Source organism: Corvus cornix, chromosome 7, assembly GCF_000738735.6.
Source record: "Corvus cornix cornix isolate S_Up_H32 chromosome 7, ASM73873v5, whole genome shotgun sequence".
Taxonomy (NCBI): domain Eukaryota; kingdom Metazoa; phylum Chordata; class Aves; order Passeriformes; family Corvidae; genus Corvus; species Corvus cornix.
The window spans coordinates 33,238,343-33,258,857 of record NC_046337.1 but is presented as its reverse complement, the minus strand read 5'-3'; the positions used below and the strand labels follow the sequence as shown (position 1 = coordinate 33,258,857).

At 40.7% G+C, this 20,515-nt stretch overlaps 1 protein-coding gene across 2 annotated transcripts in view; it reads left to right on the top strand.

The window, feature by feature from the left end:
- The first annotated feature begins 7,917 nt into the window (after window positions 1-7,917).
- Window positions 7,918-20,515, top strand: part of ZNF804A (zinc finger protein 804A) — a 155,783-nt gene continuing 143,185 nt past the window's right edge. For both annotated transcript variants that reach the window (XM_039555316.1, XM_039555315.1), the window contains exon 1: window positions 7,918-8,078. In XM_039555316.1, the coding sequence (XP_039411250.1) occupies window positions 7,968-8,078 (111 nt within the window). In that variant the 5' untranslated portion in view covers window positions 7,918-7,967. The remainder of the gene's footprint in view (window positions 8,079-20,515) is intronic.

Here is a 20,515-nt window from a genome sequence, read left to right as displayed (position 1 = left end):
GTTCCCAGGGAATAGTTCAGAGTTGTGTTTTGACTTTTAAAACATTTTATACTTTCTTTTCCTCTTAACTTCAGGCTTTTAGAATGCATTAGGGTCACTGGTTCTAGTGGGAATGCTTATGTTAAGGTTAGTTCAAGGGTAATTTAATATATTTAGGAGGTGTCAGTATTGAAATTCTGTAAAAGAAAATATGCATTGTTTTGAGTGTAGGTCAAGATAATAGATATCTTGTATTAAATTTAGGTGTGGATGGAGAAAAGGTAAGATGCAGTTACAGAAGTATGTCAAGTGACACTGGAATGTACATAGCAATAATGAAAGTAGAAAATTAAGCTCCTATCTAAATATATATAATATATATATATATATATATATGCATGCATACATTGTATCATGATTATGCAAAGAAGGAAGTGGAAGATAGTCTTTTAAGAGAAGGTTTTTGAGGAAGGTTTATCTTTGATGACCCTTCCCATGTAACTATCATGAGGAACTGTTCATTGAAAAGACCATGCGAACATAGCTGTAGAGCAGAAAAATCATGGAACTAGCTTTTTCCACTCTACTAATAAATAAACGATGTCAGACTGCTCATTATTTTAATTAAATTAATGTGTAGTCATTAATAGTTATGATACTTCATCCCTCCCTCTTGTAGACAAGAAAGATTGTTACTTCAGGGCTCAACAATACAAGAGCAAGATAGCTCCAAGGCACCTCAGAAATTGGATGAAGAAACAACTGCTCTTGTTGCTGTTTGGACACAGATTTGTAGCTTACCCATGGCAGTTGTCCTGATATTGCTGTTAATAGCATGCCTTGTCTTCTGATCACACAGGTCTTACAGATACTCAAGGAAATGTACATTTGGTAAAACTTGGGATGATTTATATAGCTTGGGGTAATGAGTAAGTTCTTACTTAATTAAATGAATTATGTAGACATTTTTTAATTGTCCAATTGCCAAACCAGATATACTGGGCTTTGGAAATCCTCCCTATTTTTAGAGCAATACTGACCTTTTTTCTTACCATGATTTTTTTTCAGGCTAGTAATCTATAATGTACTCAAGCTATTTTGATATGGTTATCTTTAACTGAGCGCATAACTTAATATTTTGAAAGTTGGATTAAATTCTTTTGATAGCATTTTAACATGCCTATTTATAATTATATTCTTTTGCTACAGCAGACAGATTGCTAAGTCATTAGTTATTAAGGAAAAAGAATTGTTCAAATGAATAAACAGGGCTTTCAGACAGTAAGCTGCTAGTGTCAAACATCACTCAGGAGGGCCAAAATAAGCACTTCAAGACTATTACTGGACTGCATGTATCTACCACTATTTAAATTGTAATTCATAAAATCTGTGTAGTTTTAAAAGTATGGCAGTGTGTCATATTATATAATATTAGAAATATCCTTCCCTAGCATGTGCTTAATACTGTAGCGTGTTTTGGTACTGTTACAACAAGTGCCCTGTGAAAGTGAACCAGTTAATGCCTGATGTGATTTATGGTGTCTTAAGCTGGGAGGTCGTAACCATAAATATTGTAAAGGGTTTTGATTTTCAGATGATGCCAAACATTCCCATTTTGAAAAATGGATCTCACTGAAATGTGTAAGATTGGGAAAGTAAACACAACAATTTTAATTTAGTTTCCATTCTTTTCTGTGACAATTACAGATCACATGAAAAAGGAAGCCATCATAGCATGTCATATATTGAACTCGATGAAATGTATTACAATATGAATCTCTGGAGGGTTTTTTTCTCCAGTGGGTCTCTAATTTATACTTGCTCATTCAGGAATAAATAGTACTATTTTCTGACCTGTCATCTGTCTCACCTCAACTCTCTCCAGCTTTTACATGGAGAAAATGGTGTTGTTCAACTGAATGCTAACGCAGGGAACTGTGTTAAGATTAATTTTACAGTCCAGCCCTCAAAAATTTTAGAAACTGTTCTGTTCATCCTGTCATTACTGTGACACTAGATTTCCAGTGTGGCATATGTATACATAGGGTAGGTATGTGTGTACAGAGGGAGAGACGGAATGATTGAATGAATACATAAATGAGTGAATACTGGTGCTGTTGTGAGTTCTGCTACCAGTTCTCCTGAACTTCTTGATCTCATTACCACCACCCAGTGGAAAAGCTTGGAGCTAATGCCAATTCCTGGTGTGAACTTCAGGACTTCTTGCCATGGAAATACCTACTGCTTCAGTAAATGAGCCCAAGCTCACTGACGTGAACAAAACCGTTCCTAACTGACTGTGGAATACTTTTGATCAATTTTTTAGACTCCAGATTTTTAATTCTGGAAAAAAATTGTGTGGACATTGGCAGGGAAAATAATCTGTTTGTAATAAATGACCACAAATCATCCGCTATGCTAGATCATAAAATTTATTATTTTCCTATTTATTTGTGAATTTCATTTTATCAGGTTTTCCCTTTGTGCCTCGTTTATTTTCATTAAAAGCTTTTCACTTCTTAAGCATCGTGGAAGTATTGTATTTTTTAACATAGCAAGTTTTAACTGGATAAAATTAATTTTAAAAATTTAATTCGCAAAAATGAAAACTTGGTGCTCGTTTTGTAGTCATCTCCATCTCCAGAAAAGTACCAGACACAGAATGGCTGCTTGAAATCTCTCTGGATATTGTTTATGATGTCAATGTGTTGTTTGCTTTAATGTAGTGCTAGTTACGTACCTTGCCTGCTGGATTTTAGTGAGCTTTGGCTGGTGGCTTGGTGGAACTGCACCCATTCTGTGGTCTTTCAACTTTTCATTTTTGATTTATGAAAGAGTATTTTTTTAATTGAGTTTTTTTTGTGTTGTCACAAAAACAAGAAAGATTGTTCCTTGCACTGTTGTGCTAGATTGTTAGAAAAGTGAAACTGAAACTGGATTTTCTATAGCAGTCAGTTGGGAAAAGTCATGGAATGGTTTGGGTTGGAAGGGACCTTAAAGACCATTTGAAAAAGACCATCTAAAAAAAAAAACCTACCTAAAGACTCCCCTGCACATGCAGGTACACCTACACAGGAGATGGAATCATTGCCTTTGAGATAAATCCAATTTTTTTCTTATGATTTTTGATAATTTAATTTCATTTATTCTGTTTGGGTTTGACTTGGATGTTTGGTTTGAATGGATATTGGGAAACTATAATTCCATGACAGACTGCTTTGGGGATTCATTTTCCAGTTGCTGGCTCCATTTACTCTTCACATAGAGACATTCTATTTGATAGAGGATTTGCTTCTAAGGCAATGTTTAATATAGCAGAATGCATTGCATCTTCAGTGTTTGAAATGGGCAAGAGTGGCTTTTGCAGAGGGTTCTTTCATCTTGGCTTGGGCCATCAGGTGTTTTCTGGCCTTTGCAAAAATATCCTGCTGTTTAATACTATTACAGTACATCAGTTACTTGTTGGTGTCACCTCATATTCAGTGCATCATTTGCAATTTTATTGTAAATTTTTAATTGTCTGGTTTGGCTTTTTTGCTAGGAAGGGATTAGGGAAGAAAACAAAAAGATGCAGTGTGAACCTGCTGTTAGGGAAATTCTGCAGCATAAATATTAAGAAGGGAAGATACAGAGAATGGTGTATTATATCCAGTAACAACAAAGATTTTTCCAATAGTATCCTAAAGCAGGCAGTGGTAACAGTGGTAACTGGGGAGAGCAGGGGCAGAAAAATGTTTGCATTTCTGAGCACAGAATGTGCTCAGAATGTGGTGCTAGATACAGATGCTACGTGGATATGTGAGAAGAGGGAGGGGGTAATTCTTGCTGGACAAGGTTCTTCCTGAAGCTGTCCTGAATAAGCAGTGTTATGAAATTATGTGCTTTGGAGGACTGAAGGAGCAAAGAAAAGAAAACAGAGTATGTTTTAATAAATCTTTGCTGTACTTTCAAGATTGAGCAGAAATACTAGTTTAAGCCTTCACAGTCCTCTTACTGTGACAAAACTTTGGGGTCTGCAGGCTACAGCCCATTATTTGACTGCATGCTGCAGGGCTTTAAGGCACTACTGCCTTTCCTTAGCTTTGTGATACCAGCACTCCACTCAGCTCAAGTGTTGGAATAGGGAACCCACTCTGATACTCTCCACACATCATGAAGGATGTGCTGGGAACTAGGCTACCAGAGTGTCCCAGTTTCCTCTTTTTCCTGCTGTACCACCCCCACAGCTGATGAATGAATGCAGTTGTAATACAGTGTATAATGTGCATTACCCCATAATGGCCTTTAAAAGGTACACGGGATACTCCTGGTTTTCCTTCCGCTTAATGCAAGGATGATGGACATCTGAAATAGGGAGAAACATCCAAGGCTAAGTGAAAAGGGAAAAAAAAAAAAGGACCAATACAAGAACACTGAAGGTGCAGGAGATGGTAAAAAGGTGTGTCTCAGACAGAAGATTACTTACAGGGAGATATTCTTAGGATAAAGTGAATTTTGTTGAATTCAATAAGAATTGCTATGGGAGCTTAATTGAGTTTCTTGAGACTTGAACACAGATATTCCTTTCTATCCTTGATGGATATGTTTTGGGAGAGAGTGAATGATTTCTCAGGATATGTTAGTAACACATACGCTGTGCCATGCTTTAAAAACTGTTAACCAAAAGAGGATTGTTTACACTCTTGAATATTTTGTTCTGGGTTATGCTGGGACTATTTCCTGAATAATGAATATTATTAAATATTTGAATGCAGAATATTGAGTATTCTCACAGGCAGAAAAACAGTACAATGCACATGAATTAGTTTAATTTGTTCACTGGCTTCTAGTTCAGAAGTGTTCCAGAAAGTCTCTCAAATCCATAGCCTCTTTCTTGAGTTGATATTTGCCATTTTATACAGGAACAATTCCTTGGAGATTTTTCCCAAATAGAAGAATAAGAGAATGAGTAAATAAGCAGCACTGGTTATTATTATATGGCAGAGATTTGAATAAATAGCAATATAAACATCTGAAACCCCAGATACTTACCCAGGAGAACAGGACAGAGATGGAAATATGGAAGACTGATGGTAGGTAGGAGCCATAGGGTTAGGGATTTATGAAATTAGCAACTTATTAAAAATAAAAAATTTGGTAAGGAAGCAGCATCTTGAGCCTGTGTGATCATAATAAACAGAATGAGGCAAGAAAACTTAGGTGAAGGGTTAAGATAACAAAGTATCAGAGATCATCCAGAAAGAAAAAAAAAGAGACGAACCAGAGTAAGTAGGACTAGAAAATGTATATTTTGCTTGTTAGGTGTTATTTAGTACTACTTGTCCTTTGTTTATTGAGTGCCTTGGAGGAATCAAGTAATCTTTAATTGTTTGTTGGTTTTTTCCCTCCCTTAACAGAGGAGGACAGTGATCTTCATGAGCAGAAGCTACAGCAGCTTTAATGCTGTTGGTCACTCCTGTTTGGTACAAAGCAGGTTGAGCCTTTGAAACTTGAGCTGTGACAATAGATTATTTCTCTGTTACTACAAGAAGATGTTCCCAAGTCCTTGGACTCTTAACAAGAGCATGCAAGCAGTGCCTGCACATCTCTGAAAGGCCTGAGAGCAGCTGTACAACCCTGAAAGGACCCAGGTATGGCTGTAGCAGCTGTGAGCAAACATGTCAGCAATGTGTCTGTGCAAGGATTTCAGAGAAAAAGATTCCAATTCTTTGAGATGGTGGATGTGTGGAGTTTCACTCCCAGGCAGAAGGGTTCTCACGTATCAGTAACGCTCTATTTAGAAGGTGGAAAAAGTAGTTCTAGTCCAAGTTGGAATATAGTTATTCCCAGGAAAGAGTTGCCTCATTTTATTTCTTGCATAATTTTATTTTTCATTGCTCTATCCTACCTAAACTTCTGACATTTTTGAGAGACAACCACACCTGTGATTGTGTCTGAAGTGGGAACCAGGCCTTAAGTGTGCTGTGTTGTTAAATTTATCAGGTATTTATAATATTGACTTGATTTTCACATGGCAACGAACTTGCTGGTTATTTCTAGATGTACACATACATCCTCATAACCAGAAAAATTGTGTTACTGTGAGTGTACATTATCACACTCTTTTTTGGCTGTAACAAGAAGCAGCAAATTCTGATCTCTCACCTGTGTTTCAGCTGTCAAAACTTTCCACTTCTGCCATTTCCATAATTCCTTCCTAAGTATTGAAAATGCTAAGAATGAGTGACAGCTGTCAAAATTTACTATTCACCGTGTACGAATTGAGGTAATGATAGAAAATGCTTATCTGAACGAGGCACATCTCAAAAACTGGGGCTTCCTTCACCAAGGATGCAAACACCTGACACAATAATTTCTGCCAGGGAAGTGTTTGTATGTGTCCCCATCCTGAATCTTCTGGTGGCAGCTCATCTATTTTGGAGGACAAGATGATAGGACAGTGGTATTATGTTGCCAGCAGTAAATGCTGACTAAGAGACATGTTCAGCTGTTACATCATGTTTCTAAGGTGTTCCCTCTTTTGGCACTGGAACTTCACCCCATCAATCTTGATTTTTACAATCCAGAATAAAGGTAAAGCAGGTTGGAAGATGAGCCAGCTAAGAGTGTTCACACCTCACATGAGAAATCTGCAAATCACAGATATCTTATGGGGGGAAAAAAAAACCCAACAAAACAACAAACCACACTTAAGCATCTTTCTTGTGCACGTCTTACACTGTGACAAATTCTGGTCCTGGAAGCCAGCTCCGATTTGTGTGCTGCAAAAAGAAAGGAACATTTATGCTGGTGAAGGAGCAGGGTATGCTATAGCTACCTCATGCTGATGTACATAATGGTTTTTAGTCCAGTTTGCTGGGGGCTTTGTAGAACTGATCGAGTGCATTATACGGGCGTTGAGGTTGAGGATCGCAGAGGCTGCACCAGAGCCTGCAAGAAGCCATGGTTGTTGTCCATTTCTTTGCAGACGCCCAAGCCCTGCGAGGCCGGGTGGGCAGAGCCGCCTCCGCCGGCGGCCCCGGGCCGGGAGAACCGTGAGTAACCGCGGGGGAGAGGCGGGGGCCCCGGGAAGGGAGGATGCGGCCCCAGCGCTTCCCGACACCGTGACCCAGAAGTTTTGCCAGCCCGCTCCTGATCCTGCAGGTTGCCGGGCGGGATGCGGCGGGGATGGGCTGCGGCGGCCGCAGTCCAGCAAAGGGCGGAATGGAGCTTATCCCGAGCGGGGATGAGAAATGACCGATTTCCCCCAATTACGCCGTCACGGGCCAGAGGAGCCGAGAGCGGCGGGCGGGGGCGGCGACCGATGGAGGCCGGGGAGCGGGGGGCTGCTCCGCCCCGGGCAGGTGGAGGTGCCTGTGAGTTGGGTGTTAGAGAAATATGTAACAAAAAAGAAAAGGGCGCGGAGGAGGGCGCGGAGGCTGCTCGGAGGAGGGGGAGGGCGGGAGCGTTGGGCTGGGGGCGTCGCACCCCGGGCATCTCTCCATGCCCACCCCTCGCCCCCCCCAGAATCCCGGAGGAACCACACTCGTCGTCGTCCCCACCCCCGGAAAAAGGAGGGCACCACCCCACCTGCAGGGCTCGCTGCGGTTGGGGTGCCGGCTCTGCCCTCTCCCCCCGCCCGTCCCCCTTTACCTGCCGCCGGCCCGTCCGCGGCGGGGGCAGCGGGGGCGTGGGGCGGTGGGTGGCGGTGGAGGCGGCGTGTGACAGATGTCCTCCTCTGACAGCGCTCGGTACCAGCCCAGTGGCTCCCTGCCATTGGCTCAGTGCAGCCGACCGGCAAGGCTGCTCGCTATAATAGCACTATGCCTGCCAGCGGCAGCGGCAGCTCGCTCGGCTCCGCCGCGGCCGCCCTGCCGCGCATCCTCCTCCCGCGGCCGCGCCGCGCCTGAGGGGCCGCACCCCCGGCCCCCGCCGGCCCCGGCGCCGCCAGCCCCGGCCCTCCCCGCCCAGCCCCGCCGAGCCCGGCCTGAGGAGGCGGCCCCGGCCCCATGGAGTGCTACTACATTGTCATCAGCTCCGCGCACCTCAGCAACGGGCACTTTCGCAACATCAAGGGAGTTTTCCGCGGCCCCCTCAGCAAGAACGGGAACAAAACTCTGGTAATGGCTTCTTCCCTTGCCTCCCCCTTCTTCCTTCTCCTCCTCCGGCTCACAGCGGCGGCTCTGGGCTGCGGGAAGCCGGGGGCCGCCCGCCCCTCCTTTGCCGCCGCGGAGACGAGGTGCCCTCGGCTCCCTCCCGGGGCAGGCGCTGCCGTGTCCCCGCAGAGATGCTGGCGCAGCGGCTGCGGGCGGAGGGGCAGCCCAGGGACCCTTCTGGGCGGGGAGCTGCAGGGCCGGGGCTCCGCAGCCCGGGGGAGGTCGATGAGAGGCGGCCGCCGTTCGGTTGTGCGCGTCCCCCGGCGCGGGGGCTCCCCGGTGACCGCCTGCCCTGTCCTCCCGTGCGGGGACAGCCGCAGGTTCTGCCTGGGGAGGTGCAGGAAGGGACCCGAAACTTGTTTTATGCTTGTCCGAACCATTTGGGTAGAGAGATGCATTTGTTCGAGCACAGCTTGAGAAACGATCCGCGTTTTGGTTTGTTGGCTGCCAAGTTCTTTTTAAAAGCAAAACTCAGGGTTTGACAGGACTTAGTGGGTTTAGGCAATTTGGCTCAGATGGTCCGGAAAGTGTGCACAGGCTATCCGGACTGTTTCTGAATTCATCCTCCATACTTAGATGTCTTTACATCTATTGGTTTTCCTTTGGTTTTTCTGACTTGCTTGAACTCACTTCGTGCTGTTACTGAACTTTAATGGAAGAGTGACGACGCAATAGCCTTGGCAATACATGTGCTCTCCTGCCTGCTCAGATAAAAGGGATGTAGGGTAACAGCAGGCTGGGTGAGCTGCATCACGTAACATCTCAATCACGGCACAACATAGTGTGGACAGATGTCTGGAGAGGAGGATGGAGCTGAAAGAGGGGCTTAGCCATTTGTTTATCTCTCTCTCCCATCACTGCCTTATTCTGAAATCCCCTTTGGAGGAGATGGAGCAGAACTTACTCACCACATTCTTGTTCCCTCGAATGCACGACCTATATTGATGGGGAATTTACTGAAGTACTTAACATTTGCTGAAGTTGGCAAGCTTGCAATTTCTCCCTAAATAAAGAGATTAAAGCAAGTCTGAGCCAAGTCATAAAAATAGTAACTACTACGAGAGAATCTGAGGCAGATTTTTGGACTGTTTCAAACATGAAGTTCCTGCTTTCATGTTGTAAATCTTTACGATTTTATTTGCTGTGGATTCTGCATATTTTTCCGTTAGGGATTGTGTTCTTGGAATTTTAAAGAAGTATTTGTAGTATCCATGAGATGGCAATATGTGTGTAATATTTCACTGGTACAGTTGTAAACCCAAGACCTACTGCAGAATTATTTGATACCTTTCAAATAGTGGCATGATACATCACCTTCTTCCTACTAAACAATTTCAGAAAAGCTGCATTTGGCAGGAGTGAGAATACTCTGATGTAACTCTTGGACTGTGTATTATCTTGCAGTTCATAATGGATTGTGCTTCAACAGCATTTTATAATTTTTAAAATTTTTTTCCCTTGGCAAAAAAAGGCAGCCCTGTATTCCCAATATTCCTGATTATTTACTGATAAAATTATTAATGACCAAAATATTTTGGGGAAGACTGGTGCTAACTTCAAATTCAAATGAAAAAGAATTGTGTGGGCTTTGAAGTGGTCATACTCTGGAAACAAAAAGTACTCTGAGAAGAAATTTAACTCAACTCTGCTCTTCAGTGAGGTAGAATAGATGTGAGGGGAGACAAGGCAGTGTTGGCTGTGGCACTGCCATGAGAGCCCTTAGTTTAACAGCTTCCATGTGGGCAGTGAGCACTGACAAAGTTTTTGCTGGGTTGAAAAGGAAGAGCTCTTGATGTTGGCCCCGTGGACAGCAAAATAAAGTCCTTCCTTATGAAGAAATGGTATAGATACAGGCATCAAGACTTGTGTTTCTGTTTGGGCTATTTTTTAATTTATAGGAGGTAAAGATGCCGTTGGGTTGTGATACAGGACATTCCTAGCTCAGACTAATAGTTCTGAGGTGCTGAAGTACATTTAATTCTGCTTCAGTGGGAAAATCAGATGTTTCATTGTTTCAGAGGATTGTTCACTTTCACTGTAAACAAGCTTTTCAGACTTAGAAGGATGAAAATATTTATTAGTGTAAGCTAGAATAAGTTTTTAGAAATTCCAATAAGAACACAGCCTTTCAGTATGCTCTTGGTGTCTTCCATCATAGAATAAGACTAGGAGAAACAGCAATCTGTAAAGCTAAAAATCAGAAATTTTGAAGCTGCTCTGACTCAGACGTATCTTCCTATTTTTCTGTAAAGCATTCCCTGTCTCTTCATCTGAGCTCCAAGCTTTCTAAAATCACTGCTTCCTTGTGAACCAAGGGAAACCTGAAAACAACCTCTCTTCGTACAGCATAGAACTGCTTCTGTGCAAAACTTGAATTTGTTAAGTTTTGATTCTCCTTTAGAGTTCTGCCACCACACTCTCTCTAGAAATAAAGATGACTGTACGTGTTTCAGTAGAATTTCACAGCAAGTAAAAAAGTGCTGGATTTAGTCAGATGATGAAGTAGTGGTTTCAAGATGATTTTATGTGGTGTATCTTCAAACCTGAGCTGGTTAGGTTTCAGGAGAGAAAGCTCCTTGGACCTTTAGGCTACTGTCCCATTCTGGAGTGACCTGGTATTCCCCTGAAACTCTTTTTCTTTTTGCCCTGCTCTCCAGGAGAGGACACTGAGAGATTTTTTTCCCTGATTGTTTGTCTCTCTGGGTGATCGTTACATGTTTGTCCTCTGCCTGCATCCTGTTTCACACAGAATTAGTCATTTAAAGCTTTATGAAGTTTTGGTTCAAAACTCCCAGGATGTAGCAGGAAGAAAGAGCTACAAACCTTTGGTCAGCTGGTAGGGAACATGAAGCACAAAGCTTTGTCCTTCTATAAAAACCTTTCGGTGGAGAACATCAGAGAATTACTTTTTGGTAGAAAAGATAGAATGCCAGTGTTTCTATTGCCTTGGCCTTTCTAAGGCACACTTATCTGTAAAGCCTGCTGAGTGCAGGGCTTTGAGATGGGGTTATTTGGTAGGGGGAGAGAAGATACAAAGTAGGAGAAGGGTGGGGAAGGACACAGTTCTATTCCTCAAGAGAAGGCATCAGAAAAACCCGAGCTCAGAGAGAAGTGAAAGGCACAAGAGGGAACAAAGGAAAGGGTGTATGTAGGTAACTGAGAAAACAGGTTACTGTAAAAACTCTCTTAATTAAATAAAATAAGAAAAAAATGCATGTGAATGAACCTTTAGTCAGGTGGTGGTGGGAAATGGAGGAATGTGTATCTGCATGGAGTTTTGGGTATCTGATAGCACAGCTTTGCCCAGTACTATTGTCAGGAAAATAAATCTGAATAATGAATTGATGGGAAATGGGCTCCTGTGGAAGAATAGCCTCCAAACTCTTATTAAAAAGTAACTTCAGAAAATGGAACAATGTGATTAAAAGCAATTGGTGTTTGGGCTGTTGGATAAGGCTTTATCCTCTCCCACTGCAGTTTCTATTGTCTGAAATCCCCTTCAAATATGCAGTCTGCTAACAACAGCTCATCTGCCACTGGAATGCTCCATGGCAGCTCTTTGGAAGTGTTTGTTTTTTGTTGCTGGAGTACTGTCTAAGTGAACCAACTGCTATCTGGTCTTTGTGTGGCAGATGGTTTCTGAACAAGAAACTCAAAACTTACCATGTGGGTCAGTACTATGCAATAATGTTTCAAATTTCTAGTGCACTTTCTGCATTTTCATGCTTTTTTGTGTTTTAATTGATGAATATTGGCCTGACTGCTTGGCCATTTCAAGTCAGAGTTCATACTTAGTGACTACGAAGTTTTCCCAAGGCTGTTCTTTTTAGCTGTAGCATAGCTGTAGCTGTAGTATATAAAAATTTGTATATAAAAACTCTTTGTTTTGCCTATGATCCTGAACTTTTAATGCACTTACTCTGTTATTTTTTTAGGCCTTATCTTATTGATGCCAAATTACAGTAGTCTGTCTTTGTAATTCATCTTCCTTGCTGTGGCTGCTGTCTTGCAGTTTATAATCTCAGCAAGTATTGAAACTTGTATGAAGAAAATAGTTCTCTGGAGAGAGAAATCAGTTATTTGAAGTTGCAACCACAGGTGATTTTTTAAATCCTTAAAATGTCTTTCAGGATGTGAACCCCAAACCATTTTAAGGGCTTTATACTAGTTAATATATACAATTTTTGGTTGGTCAGAAAGAGAACTGATCCTTTGTTTGGTCTTCTGAGTAGCTGGTATGTGGCTGGTGACCGAATATCTGCTATTTCACCTTAAGATATTGCTCTGGTGTAAATGGCTCTGTTTCTTTGAGATTTACAGTGGTGGAGGACTGGACGTGTAGGGCCCCTTCACTTCTTTTAATCGGACAAATACATTTTCTGTGATGGTAATCAGAATGAGCAAGGTGCTGTCACTTGTCTGAGGAGGTCAGGGAAAAGTTTAGACCTCTGCGTGGTATAAATTGCTACTGTAATTCTAATTTCAGGTGTCTTGTTGATACAGATGGAAAGTAGGTAAGATTAGAAATGTCCTGATTGGAGCAAATACACCAAACACAAGAATTTGTTATTGTGGCTGACAGTGACCTCTATGTATGTACATTTATACTTTGGTTAAAAGTGTGTACTTTTAACTAGGGGTTCCAGGGGTAGAATGGAAACAGTGGTCCCCAGGTCCAAGGAAGGCAGTCACAAATTATTTAGAACTGGAATCAAACTCTGAGCTCTGTGCCATAAGCCTTGTGGAGAAGATGATCTCATGAACTTCAGGTCGCTACCATGTAGCACAGCTTTGTGCCTCCCAGACAGCTTGGTTATGGCTGCAGGGATATTAATTAATTAATAAATTAATTCATTTGTTTAGAACTCCTTTTAGAAGTCCTAGGGCATGCTTCTACTTTTATGAAAACTCCACGGAGTTCATGTACTGTCACACTAATGCCCTCCGAAAGTGCCATCTGTTGCTCAGGCTGTCTGTTGTCTTTAGCCCTTTTACACTTTGTAGAATATCTTTGTATTCCCACATCAACTAAAGTAAATAGGTTGTGGTGGACATAAAAATGTATTTTATGAGAATTTCTGTTACAAATATCCATTCTCTACTACAGGAAGAAAGTATTAAATGAAAACATTTCCTGATGAATTACAGCTGCAGTTGTAATTCTGCATGATCAGGGTAAATGTCCATTGATTTCAACCTATCTAGTACACATATAAAATAAACAATTCTTACCACAGGTTTATTTTAAATACTGGTAAAAAGACATCCTGCAGTTCTGTTTGCCATATTGTATGTTACCAGTAGCTGGAGGGTAACTTTTCAGTTCTATCTTATACATGCAGAATTTAATAGAACTATTGCAATACATTGTTTTTCATTTTTAATGTTGCAGAGTTTGTAGGGTTGACTTGCATTAGTTAAGGGAGAAAAATCACCTGTTACTTTCTTCAGTGGTTGTGTTGTTCCCTGTGGATCTGCTATTGTCTTTCTTGACCTAAGTTCGGAACTTGAAAACATTCACGTATTTTCTGTGAGAGAAGCTGAACAGCCCTAACTCATTAAAATATTAAAGTGGAAAAATAAATTATGCCCAATTTAATTTTAATAATTAATAAACATTACTTAAATCATGATTGAAAACCAGCCACTCAGAAGACAACAGAATGAATGGGTAAATTGTAAGGAACAATAAAATCATAATTGTGTTCTTCTTCTAGAGTCCATTTGTTTGAACTCAGGTGACTTGTTTTATTTGAATGAGGCTGTCTGTAACAGTACAGGTTCAAAGCATTATCAGTAGGCATGTTTTGGTGAGTTAACAGGAAGCTATCATAATTTAAGTGCATTTCCAGCGCAATTCAGAGAGGTCTCAAGCCTTGTGCAGCAAGATACAGCACTCCTGTGTCCATCAGACTCTGTGTGAGTCCATCATCTGGTCCAGAAAATAGCAGGAGCTGGAGTCCAACGTGCAGGAGATTTAAACTGGGGCAGCTCCTGCTTCAGAGCTATTACTGAGCAGACTTTTGTACTGTAAAAGCTTATTAAATGCATGGTAAGCTTCAAACATATTGGTATTCTGTTGAATGTAATTAGACTATTACCATGGTTAAATTAGTACACTTGTTTAGTTTTTTCAGATCTAGGCCTTAAAGTGTAAGTCTGAGGAGAGCCTTTGCCTTGAATATCTTCTGATACAAATATCCGTAGCAATCTCTTAGCTCTGAGATACACAACATTAATTTTAACATGTTGCTCACACTTGGAAAACAGTGTTGCTGACGTTGTTTTACCATGTTGCTAACTGGAAATCAGCAGGTTGGCTCCTGTATTTTCAAAACCACAAGTATTTTTGAAGTCTTTAAACTACTTACACCTTTCCAAGGCGCAGGTTGCAATCCTAAGTCTTGCTTTTCCTGTGGGCCCTGGAAAAATTCATGTTTCTTGACCTTCCTATCAGCAGAGAAATCTTTGAGAAAAGGACTTAACTCTGAGTTGTGGATCTAGAGGACACTGAGTAGTGAGTGGCCTCTTAGTTTAGCATGGTGGGGTTTTGTGCAGGACTTGACTAAGTAGCTGCAAGATCTCTGATGCCCCTAACTGGTGGCAACTGCAATATTCCCTTTTTTGAATGGCATTTAGGCACATCAACAGGAACAATTATTCTTGGCAAAAATCAAAGCCATTGAATAGATGCATCTTAAAATGTAGGTAGGGATGAGCTTAAAGAATCCTACAAAATCAATCTGGAGCATTTTCTATTATTTAATATCTTAATGCAGTTAATAATTATTTATAAGACAGATTCTTTAACACTGCCTGGTGGTGGTGGAAAGTGGGTTGATTTTTTTGTTTGCTCACTTATGATTCAATTGGAAAATTGTAAACATGGGAGAGGGAATGAGCCTTCCTAATTTGGCTATATCTGGCCAGTCCGTTAAAAACAAATACTAGTCCGACCCTTTTATTTTTCCACACATTTTTGGAGCGAGAACAAATGCTTTCCCCCCAGAATTCTTGAGAGACTGTTATATGATGAGCTGTGACTTACTGTTGTTTAAAAAACCCCAAAGTAAACAAAACAACATTTACTCACAAGGAGGCACAATATTTGTCATGTTTAACCTTGTTTGTTCAATGGAGATAAGAAGCTGTCTGAAGGCATCAGGAACCAGGAGATTTTAACTCATAGTGTAATTAATTTATTTTGTTAAAATATGTTTACAATTCCTTTCCTCTGAGGACTGGCCAAGTCAGGGGTACAGATGGGGCAGACGGTTTTGTTTCTCCCTTGGCAGAGGATGTTTGTTCTGAACCCTCTAAGTTGTGTGCAAGCATGAATTTCTGTGAGAACTATTTTTCTTTTTAATTATTTGGTGGGTAAATTTCCAAATATTTTTAATACGGAATTTTAAATGGTGGTAGTTATACAGATAGTGGTGTAAGAAAGGAAATGCAGACTCTTTATTCACAGCTGTAAGAGCAAATCCAGAAATAATGCCTGGAGAGTGACCTCCATATCTCCCACCTGGCATTGCTTCCCTGATTGCACGTTAAAGAACAGGGTTTTGTTTTAAAATTCTGCAAATGGCTTGGAGGATGTTGAGAATTGTTTTGAGGAACTGAGATATTTTTTTGTTTGCTTGTGTTTAGAAGCTCATCAACATTCTTGGTTTGTACCAATGACTTAGGACTTGTCAGGCTTTGTGTCTGACTGTGGTGATTTGCATTTTTTAAATGATTTTTTTATGTGTGTGAAAATGATATTTTTAGAGAGGCTTCTTTCCCCAAATAGCAAGTGATCAGGCTGCCTCCTCTGGGATCCAGCTGAACTCAAATATTCATGTTGCAAGATTTCTCACAGCCAGCATATAGCTTGATTGCCTGCACTGGCCAAATCTTGGTCAGATTGTTTTCTTTCAAACTTAGCACTGCACAGCATCTGTTAGAATTTGCCTCTTTCCTTTATAGAAATGGGTTTCTGGACTAAGAAAAGGTGCTTCCTTTCCTTCTGACTGATAGCATGCTTCCACAACGAATACAAATCAGTGTAGGTGTCTCTGCCCATGGCCGTGAGGTTGGAACTAAATGACCTTTGAGGTCCATTCCAGCCCACACTGTTCCATGATTCTGTGATCTGACACCTGTGAGACTATAACTGGGGAGGGGACGGGGGGGTGCAAAGGCGGTATTTTCTATGTGTAGGTGTCCATAAAGTTTATGAATTGTTTTTTTTCTTGATAAATACAGCTTGATTTACATGGTAGAATAAAATTGTTTAAATAGTAGCAATTTCTAAGTATTTAATTTCTGCTGCAAGTGTTTTTGACAGGAAACCACAATACCCATTACAGAACATCAGCTACTCCTTCATCAAATGAATTTTGATAAAATGTCTGGAGTTTAAACCTTGGGGCACACTTGGGTCTGTAAAGGATTATGATGCATAGGGGGTCTGGCCAAGCAGTCCATGAAACAACCTGAGCCTCAATTTATAAAGCAAAAGCAAAATGTCTTTTTTTTTTTTTTTTTTTTAAGCTAGTCATTATTTAAATGTGCAATTATTTAGGGAAATTTGCTAAAGATGTGTAATTGTATAGGATGTTTTGTCTTCCTCTGTTGGAAACAGTAGACTTTATCATGAGAGAGTACAGCACAGACAAAGATGTTGTCAAACCTTGCTACCCCCCCAAATCTGCCTGTCCCAGTCTTGGCACTTAGTCCTGAGCCTGTTTATCTGAGTGTTGAATACTCATTTGGGTTGGTTTCTGAATTAAAAAAAAAAGGGCAAAGTAAAGAAGTGGTATAAATGTATTTATACCAGAAGTCTTGGGCTTCTTAAATACTTGCAGCATAGTACTCTGTGGCTGTAGTCTCCTATTTTGGTTTTTGGGGTTTTTTTGGAGTTTTTTGTAAGTATTCTATTTTTACAAAATATTATTTATTGTCAGAAAAAAGTTTTTAGGTTTTAGGTTTGCTTAAAAGTGAGACTCTGGAAACTTAATGTAATTGTATAAAGAACATTATGCTCTTTTACATGAGCAGTAAACAACTGTTTCTACAAATAAATCAGGGTTATTAGTAGCCTCTTTTTGAAAGCAAAATACCTTTTATGCTGCTAGTTTACAAAACATTCTTAAAATATAGTTAATGCTTCAGAATACTCTGAGGGTAGCAGTGGAATATACTGCTGAATTAATGGGTTTTCTGTCTTCTTTGCATTGATGTTTCTAATAGCAATGCTAATTTTTTTCTGATAGTTTTATGGAAATATTTCATGAGGGAGAAAAATCAAGATAATATTTGCTTGTCCTTCTGCTGTGCAAATGAGCCGGTAAATCATCTGACACCTGTTTGTTTGGCAAATAAGTGAATTTGCATGAACTAGCACATGGAATTAAGGATTAGAAAGAGATGAAAGCAGTTTTAAAGGACTTCTTCCAGAGGTTTGTGGAGTTGTAGCACTAATGGCCTGTTGTATTACTAACGCTGGGCAGAGAGAAAAGCTTCCCACCAACGGGTTGTCAGAAATACTTGACGTTTTCTTTATGAAACACCTCGGAGTGCTCGTGGGTATGAAAGTGTCATGGCAATGTAATTAGAAAAGTCCAGCGAAACCCGGTGGCTGCAGCATTTTGCTAGTAACTCCCTGTGGTGATTGAGTGTGCCCAGAGTGGACCTGCTTTATAAATAATGGAGAGTTAAAGAAGGAAAAGTGGAGCTTTCCAGTGTGCTGGTGTCTGAAAGGAAACTGCAGTGAGCTGTGTGAAGGAAACCAAAACAGCCAAGGTATTTAATACAGAGAAGGTGTGGAGTTGGCAAATGATAACACATTATTAGGGAATAATGTTATGATAGAGCTGGAGAAAACCAGGACAAAGGTTTGCCTGTCCTTGTCAGCATATCCATGGGAGCAGCGGCACTATCTGCCTTGTTTGTTCAGGTTCTTGTGTTGGGAAACCAGACAGACTTCGACAATTTTTAGTCAGTTGGGCTTGTCTTGGAGGTGCATGATAGAAGCCAACAAGTTCAAGTTAAGAGATGGGAAATCGTCATCAGATACAAGGGAAAAAAATAAAAGTGAGGGTGGTCAAGCACTGGAAGGAGGTGCTGGAAGGAGAGGCTGTGGCATCTCCATCCTTGGAGATGCCCAAAAGTTGACTGAGCGGCACTGATTTAATTGTCTGTGCTTTTAAGCAAAGTGTAGGACTAAATGTCCCTCCATCCTCAGTCAAGGTTACAATTTCACGTTTGATCTGTAGGAGAGTAGCTTTTAATTTAATTTTCTGTTGTAAGGTTCCTTGGGGAGCAGGGCATGTCACTGTTGTGCCCCGCTCCCAACCTTTTGGGGCTCCTGGGTGCTTCTGGCTTCCCTCGTACCAGATGACGTCTGGCTAGCAGGAGCAGTGCCTGCACTGACATTCTCTGTGGAGCTCCTGATCTGTCAGATGTCTGAAACACAGGGCTTGTTTCAGCTCTGAGTAACAAATAAATCAAAAGCAACTATGAAATCTACTTAGGATTTCTTTGTAGGGATTCCCGAGCTGAGTCATGCTATTCATAGTCAATGACCCAACTTGTAATTAAGAAAGATGATAGACTCGGAACTTGTCCAAAACTAATTCATATTTAGCTCTCACTCTCCACAAGTCGTATGCATTATCGGCAGTATTTTATTGATTACACTTTTTCATATTAAAAATTGCTGGAGTATATAATCTTAATTTTGGAAAGGCTTTTAGAAGGTACTCAGGAGCACAACTGATAGAGAAATTAAATTGTTGTCATTATAACAGCTTTATGCAGAGGCAAGGAAAACTCAAGCCAAGCATTTTCTAAAGCATTATATGCTGCAGTCCTTCATTATAGATTGTTTCAAAGAGGGGAAAAATGAGAAACAAACTACCAGCCTTATTGTGTTCAGCCTACAGAGCCCTTGGACTGTGGGATGGGCAGTGTATACTTCCACAGTTTGAGTATTTCCAGGAAATTGGTCAGATATTTTGCATCTTTTCATACAGTGGGTGTGGTGTGCTTATGGGTCTTGATATATTTACATACTTAGTTCACATTATATATTTACATTTTACATGTATTTTTATGTTATCATATATATACAATATTATTAATATGTATTCTGCATATTCAAACCCGTTGTTTAACACAGTGGCGTGGCACCATACTAAATTCTTATAGCTCTTGATTGTCGTACAAGAAACATGATCCTGAAGGAAGGAAGTGCCAAAGTTCTTTATAAGTGGCTGAATCTCTGTTTTCTGTAAGAGGGGCCTTGTTGATTCAAAGAGTTTCCACTTAGTTGACTGGAGCTGAGCAGAGGACTAACCTTGAAGTTCCCATAGAGCAAATCAGTGCCTGTGAGGATTGTGGATGTTCTGCCTCGTCCCCATAAGAGGTAGCAGAAATTTTGAGCTTACCTTAAAGTGCTCTGGTCACTGCAGGCCAGGTAGGTAGTGGCTAATGCTGTGTTGTAGCCATGAGATGAATGTTGGATTTATTTTCAAACCAGTCAGTAGAGTAACTAGAGCCATATATAATCACCTTAAAAAAAATCTGTCAGAAGTTTTATGCATAGCAAATGTGAAAGCTACAATATGGAATAAATTATCAAATGGCTCAAGTTCAGTGTCTCTTTGAAGGCTAGGGGGGGGGGGAGGGGCTGTAGAGGAAATTGCACTTGTATTTTACACCTGACAAGTTGAATTACAGCAACAAATCTGTATAATTACAATTCAGAGACCAGGATTTCTTCTTAGAGTTGGGTAATTAGAATCAGGACTGCACTTGAAGGTTCAAATTGGATTCTTAGAAAGAGTCCCTTACACGAATATGACCTGTACAGAAATCAGTGTTTTCATCTCTTCTATTTTAAGAATTTTGACTCATAATGTAAAGTGACTCATCCATTATTTCCTCATCTTTTCATCAGCAAGACACACAAGAAATTGTTCCTTTGATTGTTTCCCTGCGAATGGGAAATCTTTAAGGTTTCTTCTCTTTTCAGTAGGCATTCATAAATCCAATTAACATTAATGAGTCTCACATGTGTGCGTCGAGAGAGAAAAAAATGAACCTTTTGTCTCCCCAAGTATGTGTTTAACTGCAGAAAATGAAATTAAGAAAAAGCTTTTGGTGAATCACGGGTTACAAAGTCAGTAGCTCCTGTCTCATTTTGCAGTAGCTTACACATTCCCCTGGTTCTCTCTCCCCTGTAAAGGGTCCTTGTAGGAGCTGTAAATGCAGGATGAGCAGTGCTGTTGGTGAAGTGGAGAGCGCTATTATTACCTCCAGTTCTAAGATTAATTACTAATAGGTCATGTTTTCAATGGAATGGCAGGATTGCAGTAGGGTTAATGTGACTGTGCTTCTGTCTCATGACATAACTC